The 12,224-nt window shown below is 38.9% G+C and overlaps 1 protein-coding gene across 4 annotated transcripts in view; it reads right to left on the bottom strand.

Moving 5' to 3' along the window:
• Positions 1–629: 629 nt before the first annotated feature.
• Positions 630–12,224, bottom strand: part of TMEM45A (transmembrane protein 45A) — a 132,578-nt gene continuing 120,983 nt past the window's right edge. For all 4 annotated transcript variants that reach the window (XM_072615398.1, XM_072615397.1, XM_072615401.1 and 1 more), the window contains 2 exons: positions 6,370–6,515; positions 630–1,609 (listed from right to left, as the gene is read on the bottom strand). In XM_072615398.1, the coding sequence (XP_072471499.1) occupies positions 1,516–1,609; positions 6,370–6,515 (240 nt within the window). In that variant the 3' untranslated portion in view covers positions 630–1,515. The remainder of the gene's footprint in view (positions 1,610–6,369; positions 6,516–12,224) is intronic.

Below are 12,224 nucleotides of genomic sequence, written 5' to 3'. Positions count from 1 at the left end.
TACAATTGGGAAGTATTTCATAAAATAAATAAAAATGTAATAACCCATAATATTAATATGTGGTTTTCTAAGTCAACATATAGCTCGCAGGGATCCTTATGTATGGCTTAGTGGCCCCCATTTCTGTTTGCGTTTGACACCTCTGGTCTAATCTACCCTTCTCATTCTATGGAGCAGAGAACTGAGGCACACAAAGGAGCCACCTACCCATGGTCCCACAGCTGGAACCAGAATTCAGGATGCTGAAGTCGGTGCTCATTCTGTTCATCAACCTGCCTTTCAGGCTGACTCAAGGCTCAGGCTCACATCTTCAAGGTGCTCTGTGAGATTTTTCTTCTTGTCCATAGTGGATAAGAAGACCAGAATCAAAGACCATCTCCACACCATGGAGATGCTTTGGGGGATGATGTTTCCATCCCTTAAAAATCATGGCAACATCAAGATGAAGTCAAAGTAAAATACCTCCTTCATTAGCTTGCTTACCACTCCTGTGCCAAGTTTATGCAGTCCAGCTCTAACACTAGAGTGACTAGGAAGGATTTATCCACCCTCAGATGGCTTTCTAATCTACCCTTCTCATGGAATCAGCTTAAAGACCACTGTGAGAAGAGATAGCAATAGAGACCGTGTAGGTTAAATATTTTTATTCACATATAAATTTAAACATGTTAACCTGTGCAGCTGTTACTTGGGAGTGTCTGATTATCTCTGTTGAGTCCATTCTACCACCAACAGATGTCCACACCAAGTGCTAGTGAAGACAGGGCACTGGGTGGATAGCTAGCAAGAAAGATGCAAAGTCTCTGCTCTGAATGACATTCACCCATTGGCATGGAGGGCATGTTAATTCTGAGTTTAGGACAGGATATTTTGCCTGGACCACCTATGATTTCATTGGTATAGGGTACTCTCAGGTAAGGAAGCTTCCTCTAACAAGGCCCATCTCTCTGTATTACTGCCTTAGAGAACTGCTCATGGCATTGAGGGCTTAAGTGATTTTTTTCAGTGTCACATAGTTAGTATATGTCAGAGGTGGTGCAAGAAACCAGATCTTCTCAACTCCAAAGCCAGTACACAATCCACGACACCATGCTTCCTCTAAATCCTGTGCTTAATAAGCAACAAAAGGTTACGAGTTTAACTTGAATAATCTATGCCCACTTCAAGGAAAAATAGTACACATCTTTTTCTATGTGCAACATCAAAAATTAGGAAGATGGGCTAAATTGTCAGGGAAACTCCACTCAACCCTCTAATTCCATGATTAAAGTGCAAAGTGAACCACTCTCCAAATGTACATCTGGGCCTAAAAACAAGACATGCAAATTCTTTAGCGAGGTGAAAGAATATAGTATGCAGAGACTGACCCTTATAGGACCTAGGTGCATAAAAGGACAAGATAAAGTATCTTGGAGGTTGCCTTTTACAAGGCTAGTCACATAAGAACAAGCATAGTAGCACAAACCTAGACAAGGGGAAGAAGTCTAACTGGAAAAACAAGGACTCCTAACAAAATTATATTTCTTCTTCTGATTCTTGGTCTCGTTCAATGTTTTTCAGCAATCTCATGTCAGAAGGAAAGTTCTTCTTAATTTTTGATCTAATTAACCTGAGGAGAAAGCATAGTTTGTCATTAGATATAGTTAAACAGCTTTGAACTGGGGACATTGTGAATCAAATCAAGGGAAACAAGAATGAATTATACAGTAAACTGTTAACTTTGCAAATTGAAGGGGTAAACCAAAACAGCAGACAGCTGAACAATCACTTTCGTTATGCCGCCTCATCCTTTGTGATAGCTTTTCCTCCCTGGCCTTAATGGGCATGATTTCCAGGGTCTCCCTGGCTTAGTTTTCCTCCTCCCGCTCCCTTAAAGATGTCTCTTGTTGATTCTCCTGTCTCTCTACACTGTCTCTCCAGGTGATTGCATCTACTCCCATGACTTCAATTACTATTTCTATACAAATGCCTAACCTGGGTAGGACCTTTCCAGGTAGGATCTGTTCTCTGAACCACTTCCACCCCTTTCCTTTCCTAGTCTCCTGAATCTGATCGTTTCTTTTGCAGCTTGGCATCTGGGGTGGGTTTTTGAGGGGGCAGGGGTGATTGGATTTTTGAGAATGTATGAGGTGAAGAAAATAGAAGATACCTGCTATCTGTAGGCAGAGCAAAACCATGAATAATTCAGCTGATTCTACACCTTGCCTAGGTCTAATACAAACTACACGCACACAAGTATTTTCCTCATGGAGAGTAACTATTATACAAACCCAAGAAAGCATTTGGTTGTATCATTCGTAGAAGGGAATGGGCTGTTACTAGATCAATAAAGCATCTTTACTGTGGAATAGCTACAGAGATATAAGGTTCAGTAGAGCTAGAAGGACTTTGGGAATCATTATGTCCAGCCTCTTCCTATTATATATGAAGAAGATGAGGCCCAGAGACCCAAACATAACATGGTGCTCCCCAGGTCATGCAGCAATTGTAGAAGATGGCAGATCTCATCAATGGGAAATATGGGTCATAAATCCAGTTCTTCTGACTCCCAGGAAAGTGCTCTTTCCACCTTACCATGCTGTCTTCCCTTTTATACAAGTAACTTTGTTACAATCCTCATGATTGACTTTTCTTTACATTTAGACTAGCAAATAGCTTGTTTCACAAATTAATAGCACAATACATATATTAACTTACATAAGGTAAGGCCGACAACAGCAACCTTTATTGTGTAGTTTTTCGATTCAATTCAATAAATATTTATTAAGTGCCTACTATGAGCCAGAAAGGGCAGCAAAGTGGTACAATGGACAGAGTGCTAGACTGAGAGTCAAGAACACATCTTCCTAAGTTCAAATCTGGCCTCAGACCCTTACTAGCTGTGTGACCCTGGGTGATTCACTTAACTCTATTTGCCTAGGTTTTCTCATCCATAACATGAGCTGGAGAAGGAAATGACAAACCACTCCAAAATTTTTGCCAAGAAAACCCCAAACAGGGTCATGAAGAGCAGGACACAACTGAACAAGAACAAAAATGCGCTTATGTACCATGCTAATGAGTTAAGTATACATTAATCTCACCAGTATAAAGTTCTCTAATTTTCGAAAACCACGTCAATAAGCAAATCATTTAAACTCTTTGATGCACAATTTTCTCATCATAAAATGAGGATAGCATTATTTGCGTTAATTTAGAGGAAAATGTGAGGATCAAGTGAAACCATGTGCCAAAGAGTTTTCAGACCCTAAAACACTCTATAAAGGAGTTGTTATTATTATCATTGCTAATAAGTAGCAAAGGTGGCATTGACTGGGGATGACAAGGGCTACAAAATAACACCTTTAAAAATAGGCTAACTCCATTGGCAAAAGAGGTCTAAAAAGCCAATGAGGAAAAGAATGCTTTAAAAAGCAGAATTAGCCAAATGGAAAAGGAAGTTCAAAAGTTCACTGAAGAAAATAGTTCTTTCAAAATTAGAATGTAGCAGATGGAAGCTAATGACTTTATGAGAAACCAAGAAATTATAAAAACAAAACCAAAAGAATGAAAAAATGGAAGATAATGTGAAATATCTCCTTGGAAAAACAACTGACCTGGAAAATAGATCCAGGAGAGACAATGTAAAAATTATGAGACTACCTGAAAGTCATGACTAAAAAAGGATCCTGAATATCATCTTTCATGAAATTATCAAGGAAAACTAACCCAATATTCTAGAATCAGAGGATAAAATAAATATTGAAAGAATTTACCAATCACCTCCTGAAAGAGATCTTAAAACAGAAACTCCTAGGAATATTGCAGCCAAATTCCAGAGTTCCCAGGTCAAGGAGAAAATATTGCAAGCAGCCAGAAAGAAACAATTCAAGTATTGTGGAAATACAATCAGGATAACACAAGATCTAGCAGCTTCTACATTAAGGGATCGAAGGGCTTGGAATATGACATTCCAGAAGTCAAAGGAACTAGGATTAAAACCAAGAATCACATACCCAGTAAAACTGAGTATGATACTTCAGGGGGGGAAATGGTCATTCAATGAAATAGAGAACTTTCAAGAATTCTTGATGAAAAGACCAGAGCTGAATAAAAAATCTGATTTTCAAACACAAGAATCAAGAAAAGTATGAAAAGGTGAACAGGAAAAAGAACTCATAAAGGACTTCCTAAAGTTGAACTGTTTATATTCCTACATGGAAAGATAATATTTGTAACTCTTGAAACTTTTCTCAGTATTTGGGTAGTTGGAGGGATTATACACAAATATATATATAGAGAGACAGAGAGCACAGAATAAGTTGAATGGCAAGGGATGGTATCTAAAAAAATAAAATTTAGGGGTGAGAGAAATATATTGGGAGGAGAAAGGGAGAAATGGAATGGGGCAGGTTATCTCTCATGAAAGAGGCAAGAAAAATTTTTTCAATGGAGGGGAAAAGAAGGGAGGTGAGAGGGAAAAAGTGAAACTTACTCCCATCACATTTGGCTTAAGGAGGGAATAACATGCACACTCAACTTGGTATGAAAATCTATTTTACACTACAAGAAAGTAGGGGAGAAGGGGATAAGTGGGGCATGGGGGGATGATAGAAGGGAGGGCAAATGGGAGGAGGGAGTAATTAGAAGTAATCACTCTTGAGGAGAGACAAGGTCAAAAGAGAGAATAGAATAAATGGGGGACAGGGTAGGATGGAGGGAAATATAGGTAGTCTTTCACAACATGACTATTACGGAAGTCTTTTGCAAAACTGCACATATATAGCCTATATTGAACTGTTTGCCTACTCAGTGGGGATGGGTGGGGAGGGAGGAAGGGAGAGAAATGAGAACTCAAAGTTTTAGGAACAAATGTTGAGAATTGTTTTTGCATGCAACTGGGAAATAAGATATACAGGCAATGGGGTATAGAAATCTATCTTGTCCTACAGGAAAAGAGAGAAGATGGGGATAAGGGAAGGGAGGGGTATGATAGAAGGGAAGGCAGATTGAGGGAAGGGGTAATCAGAATGTATGGTGTTTTGGGGTGGGGGAAGGGGAGAGATGGGGAGAAAATTTGGAACTCAAAATTTTGTGGTAATGAATGTTGAAAACTGAAAATAAATAAATAAACATAAAAAAAGAAAAAGAAAAAAAATCCTATGTCAATGCAACTTCTCTCCTTCCCCACACTTATGATTTATCTGGGTATTAATTGTCCCATGGTGAAAAAAAAAAAAGGAAAGAAAAGAAAATTCACTTCTTAAACAGCTTTACCTATCTTTTTACCTAATGTTGCCGTTTCGGGACCTGATATTTATGAAGAGTTTGGAATTAAAAACCTCTCCATGCCTCCAGGCAACTCTACAGAACATTAAGTTATAATTGAGTAGCTAATCAGCATGCTTATAGTTTCCTCAGAATCCTAAAGTGCAGGTTTTACCATGACACTCTCCTATTCAATCAACTCTTGCAGCTCCCCATTACCTGCAAGATCAAAGATAAAATCCTCTGTTTGGCATTCAAAGACCTTCATAATCTAGTCTCCTCCTACCTCTCCTGCTTCCTGTATACCTAATTTCCCTCCACACATTACAATCCATTGTCATATGGGCCTTCTTCTCCCCTGACTCCCACATCATTTTCAGTTAGTTTTGGAGATTGGCAAGAGAAATACCAAACAACAGTCAGTGGCTTCAACAGTGCCAATAGTTGTTCAATGGAGCATCAGCTGATGCTCTGAATCCTCAGAGGACTACTATTGCATTGACTCAACAGAGAGAATGAAATACTGGAGAACATATTTAGCATCCTCCGTGTTTCTAAATCCCTGATTTTGGGATTCTCTAGCTGGGTAAGATGAATTGTCAATTAACTTCAGGATAGACAACATTCTAAATCCACCAATTAAAACACTGACTTTTGTCTCTTTTTGTATCCCCTGTTCTTAACACACTGCCTTGCACACAGTCAATGCTGATTGATTGATTGATTGCTGACAGCTCAGCCAAGTAAGGACATTTAGAGAAAGAAGGAGCAGGAATGACTTCCTCTCCCTAGATTTTAATGTAACTGATAAATATTTCTGGGTGTCTCATTAGTATATGGTGCCCAGAAAAATCTTACCAAAATGCAGTTATGATCTTTATTAGCTCCCTATTGCCTACCAAATAAAGTCTAAATTCCTTAGCATGGCATCTAGAAGCTTCCATCAGTCCCCTCTTTCTAACCAGTAAAATGTCCGCAAGAAACATTGTCAGCTTTCCTCTTCCTTGACTTTCATGTTAAATGCCAAAGGCCCTCTGAATGAATCAGAGCTCAGCACCCCCAATCCACTCTACACCTTAAGCTGTAGAACTGATCCCTAATGACCAATGGCAGTTAACTTACCAGGTAATAAAAGCATAATTGACGCCCAGGATGAAATAAGTGAATGCATAATGCCAGCAAAAGCACATGGTCAAAAACAACATGTTGCCATGATCTGCTCCATTCCATTCAGGGCTTCCGTCAGGGGGATACAACACAAAGCCAATCTGCAACAGAGAACAATGACCATCTTTGAAGCCATCAGATACGTCATAGAGACAGCAAACTTTTAAGCACAGTTTCAGGTTTAACGACAAGCCATACATCCAGGACTCTGATTGCCACAAAAATAGGCCTTTTATTCTTCCCAGTGTGGGAAACAAAGAAAGGAGTTCTGTTTCCACAGGGTTAAAACTCTTCTCAGCTTTAAGTGACAGCAGTTAATAAGAGCTGTGACTTTGTATGGTCAGGTAAAAGGTCAGAAACTTGTGCCCAGGTCTGACAAGCTGTTTGAGGGAAAGCCTATCAGAGAGCAGAACATGAAGTCACCTGGACAGTGGATGGTGTGGCAGGAAGTCCAATTTGGAACAGTATGAAGGTGCTTGCATTGGTCTAAACAAATTGCAGCACTGCCCTAGGAGCTACCCTAGGGTTAGGGGGAATGAACGTACAAATCAACAAAACTTTCCTGATTTCACTCCTGTTCTTTGTTTAAGGTGAGCATGTGTCTCACACTTAGGGCATGTTGAGGGCTCCTTTCTCACACCAGTAATGCAGCCTGCAGTTGCCTAAAGACCAGGTGTAAGGACCCACCATGCCACTTCTCAGAGCTTCTCAGGGAGATAGTGAAGAGACAGATCCTTAACTCTTAAGGAGGAAGTCTCAGAACCCATAACCCTCCTCACCAAAAGAAGAAGTTGAACTGGATGACCTAAAAATAAACAGCCACAGAGAAGTGGAAAACGACAGTGCTTATCTTAATAATTCATGAACAAACTACCCAGAGAATAAGATCAAGTCTTTTCTTTAGCTCTTTTATCCTCTTTTCCTTCAATTTTCAAAAAAATCTTTATATTTTTATATCCCTTATTTTACTTATTTATTTAGTTATTATTCTGGTATGTCCCTCCACTCTCCTGGACCCAGCAAGCCATCCCATGTCATGAGGAATAAAATGAGAAAGAGACAAAGAGAAGTTCAGGAAAACCAACCCTGAGCTGTGAGAGGGAGCCTGACAGTAGGTGCAGAATTCTTTACCCAGAGTCACTGGCCTCTGCCTACGGGGAAGGGAGGGGCTTTTGGTCCTCAACTCTTCTCTAGGATCAAACTTCTTAGTCATTATAATTGCACTCAATTTAGTTTGGTTGTCACTCTTTCCATTTACATTGTTTCAGTCGTTGAGTTCCTTGTTTTCCTGGCCAAGCTTACTTCACCTGCATCAATCAATTCACTCAGTCGTTCTCCAAGAGTGCTAAGTAAGCTGCTGAAGTCAGGGAAGAGTGTGCTCTCACATGACCTAAGGTTTGTTTGTTTCTCAGTTGATGGCTTACCTAAAGACATGGCCATCCGAAGAGCTCAGAACTCTCTGTATAAATATATTTATGGTTAATGGTAGCCTTCTTGGGGGGAGAGGGGGAGGAAGGGGGTAAAAAGAACAAAGCAAAATGTGCACAGCAGAAAACTAAAGAAAATTAACAAGGGAGCAAAGAAAAGAGGAACAGCTCTCAATGTAAAGTCTAATACTTATTATATAGGCTTCCCTGAAATGGAAATTTATTGCTCTGTATTCTGAATCTTCTCTTATGTTCTGTTGTGCACATGACGTTTTTTTCTTTTCCTATTTTGTATTTAAGTTTATAATATGCTTATTTTTCTTTTATTATTGTATATTGAATGAAATTTAATTTAAAAAGAGCTCATGACTGTATGTAGAAAGAAAACAAGATGGGGTCTCAAAGAGTGTTTACATGTGGCAGTTCTGGGACAGCAATTACCAATAATCAGTCACTTCAGTGGGATGAAAAACCCCAAAACCAACAACAAAAAACCTCAACCATATAGTTATTTGGGGTCGTGAAGATAAAATAACCAGCGAGTTTTTCATTTGTCAAATAGTAATAGAGAAACTATGTTTTTTTAAAGGGAAAAACATCAGAAATGCCCAATTTCCCAGTTTTACAGAAAGCATTATGACCATTGGCTGTAGCTGTGTCTCTCATTGATACCAAGAGGGAAAAGACCTCTGTGTCAGAGGTTGGGGAGTTAACAGAGTGATCTAAGTACTTCACGTTTCTAATCCCAATTAGTGACAGAAATGACCTTGGAAATGATGACACTGAGTGATGGAACTGTTGCTCAACACATCTAGTTCTTGAATATCTGCTTAAAAAGGCAGAAAAATAGGGGCCTCCTCCAGAATTAAGGTTCAACTCCGATGAGGGAAGGCATCAACCACCACCAAGCAGGATTGCTGTAAGGCTTCAATCCCATGACTCAACCCACCCATCTTGATGATGGAAGAAGAAATTGCATAAGGCAAATGACTTCAGTTCCCATGATGTCACATGAGGAGCTAGGAAATCTGGGCTTAGGGCCTGAAAACAGTCACCCTGCTACCCAAGAGCTACCAAATGCTCTTTCTTTTAAGAGGGCCAAAAGATGCTGGATAGTGGCTAAATAATTTTATGCTATAAGAAATGAAGACAAAGACGGTTTCAGTGAAACCTGGGTACAATTGTAAGAACTGATGCAAAACGAAGGGAACAGAACAGGGAGAGCACTTGATATTACAACAGCAATATTATGAAAATGTATAATTCTGAAACACTTCAGAACACTGATCAACACAAGGATCAACCATGATTTCAGAGGACTGAGGATAAAGGACACAGCTTCATGACAGAGAGATGATGGACTAATACGCAGAATGAGAAACACATTTTTGAATGTAACTAAGGAGGAAACTTGTTTTGCCTGACTGTGCCTGTATGATACAAAGGTAGTATCTTCCTTCTCCTTTATTTCTTTTTTTTATTCATTGGTTGGGGAGAAGATGAAAGGGAGAGAAATAAATGCTTGATAATTGAAAAATAAACAAAATTGTTGAAAAGAAGAGTTAACAGATGGACAATAATCTACTTAGACATCTCCCATCTCAAAAGCACCAATTGTTTGACCTTTGGTATCTGGAAAATGAGAGTTTGCCTCATATGATCTTCTGTAAAAGAAGAAAGAGGAAGGAGGCCTACAAGGAAAGATGTGATATAGCATCTCAGATTTGTGCTGGAAAGGAATCAGATTGACACCAGTCTGCCACCAACAATTATTCTTCCCCAAACCTGCACATTCATATAGCATTTGATGCTGGACCTACTAGAATATTTTGTGGAGGGTGATGGATATGGTCAAATAGTGGGAAGAAGAAAGGGGAAGAAAGAGCTCACAGACAATCTCCACCTCCTATCGACACCTTCCCCCAATCTCCACCCTGCCACCCCAAAAAATACCTCTGCTCAGAGACCCGGTCTCCTAATTCATTAGTCCCTTTGTGGTCCCATGTATTTTACTTTATTCATTTTAAAACGGTATTGTGAAAAAAGGGTCACTGGTATCACCAGACATTCAAAGTGGAAGGTAGAGAGGAAGAGAGGAGGGAATCAGAACATGCAAAAAAGTTAAGAACACTTGACCTAGATAATCTCTAAATTTCTGATCCTAGGTGTCTGTGAGCACACCATTGACTGGGAAGACTGCAAGTACCACCGTGAAGTCTAGATACTGAGGAAATTCTGAAAAAGGAACTCTAATAAATAGAGACACTAAGGCAGGCATATATTAAAGATAAAGCTTCTGATATAAAATATGCATCCACCCCAAGGGGAAATTACCCACTAAGCAACAACAAATTCTCAGGCACTCAACATTTTTTCTCCCAGGTGGATTTTGGGAAAAGCTGCAGTTGAGGTTTTCATTTCCTGAAAATGCGTATGCTTCCTTTGGTCCTTGGTGTGCAGTGGGTTGTTTTATTTTTTTAAAGCCTCAGATATTTCAAAGTTATTATTTGATCTGGCCATCAAGTAAAAAAGGAAACCAGTCTAGACATTTGCAGAGGAAAAGAAAATATTAAAAGAATTACAGCATTAGTGCTTGAGAATATTAACCTCAGATTTCCTCTTCGGTCCAAAGGCAGAGTTTCTGGAAACATAGACTCATGAACGAATATGACCTTAATGTAATCTACTTGAGGGCAGGAGCTTTTTCATTTTCACCTTTATAATTCTAGTTTGGCACCTCAATGTTCATTGAATTAAATTAAATGCATCTGTTGATGGGAGTCTTGTGAATGCTTCCTCACAGTGGTAGTACTGGTACAAAGCTATAATAGAAACTCTAAAAGAATTCCCTTCTCATTTCTCTTTATTTAAAGATGTCCAGAAGTTCAAAGTCATGGGACTGTAGGAAGCCAAGTCATTACAATCAAGAGTAAGATGAAGATTAGTAAGAGTTCAAGTCATCTTTTTCCCTGTGCCGTTCTAGGGAGCTCAACTGACATGCTCACGACAAGAAAGCAGAATACAAGGTTCTCCTTTGTTTTTCTTTAGGAAAACATGGTTAAATTGTATCCCTCCTGTCGAAAGAAACACCATGGACACAAATTCACTGTCCTAAAGTCAGTTCTCAATTATTCACAAGTGGATTAGTAATAGTTATCATTTATACAGCTATTTAATAGCACTTTGTATATAATATAAAGCGATACAATAGCACTTATGGTTTCTACTATACTCTGCTGCCCTGACTCACAAACAGGTCTTATTCCAAAAGATCATTTCAAACGTATCATTTCAAATTTGCTTAAAATACAATATATACAGGAAGCAGTTAGAACTTGGCTTTATTTGGATAATATAGGGAAAACTGAGGGAATGGAGGATGAGGAAAAAAGTGCCAGATCTGGAGTTATCCCAAAGAAACATATCAATCAATTAGCAAGTGTAAGATAATATAACAAGACTATGGCAAACATAACAAGTAACAAAGGTACTGGGTCAGGTGCTGAGATTGCTTAAAAAAAAATCAAAACAAACATAACACCATCCTTGCCAGGGAGCCAGTACTGTAATGGAGAATGTCCATATTATGTATATATTCTATGCTCTATATACTGCTGAAGAAAACAGGATAATCTGTACAATCCATATATGAGAGGGGAAAGGGTAGACCTGTGGCTTCATTGGCACAGGGAACTCTGGGTGAGCAAACTCCCTCTACCAACATGGAAGCACACTTACTCTATTACTTATAGTCAACAAACTTTTCTACCTCTTGCCTACGAAGGGCCAGAGTTACAAAACACTTTTGGATTGGGCAGAGGGGCAGTTTCTCCTCCCCTACATTTCCAAAGAAACAGGGTTTATATCCATTTTGGCAGGAAGAGAAGACTGTGGCTCAATAAAAGTATTTCCTTTTAAAGTTAATAAAAATCACTGAAAGGAATGGAGAATATCATAAGAAAAGTGAACACATCTATAATAGGCCTGAATAAATTTCTGGTCACATCCAAAGTCAAATCACATTTTACTAATAATAAACATTAAAGGGTTCAATCTGATTTTGTGGATGAGCAGAAACCTTAAATTTGTCCAGTATTCTCGCTTTTATAAACTAAATCATTTCATTGATATAATATCTGTTCACTCCATCTCTAAATTTCCTGTTCTTAGTTTCCTAGCCGTCAGACACACTGAAAAAAATCCAATTAAACTGAAAAAATTCACCAACACAATTATTTGAAGGAGGGGAGAGAATAAGCACTTATTAAGCACCTACAATGTGCCGGGTGCTGTGCTAAGTCCTTTACAAATATCATCTCATTTGATCCTCACACCAACCCTGGGAGGTAGGTGCTATTATGATCCCCACTTTGTAGTTGAGGA

Source organism: Notamacropus eugenii, chromosome 5 (genome assembly GCF_028372415.1).
Source record: "Notamacropus eugenii isolate mMacEug1 chromosome 5, mMacEug1.pri_v2, whole genome shotgun sequence".
Taxonomy (NCBI): domain Eukaryota; kingdom Metazoa; phylum Chordata; class Mammalia; order Diprotodontia; family Macropodidae; genus Notamacropus; species Notamacropus eugenii.
This window is presented reverse-complemented; position numbering and strand designations above follow the sequence as displayed.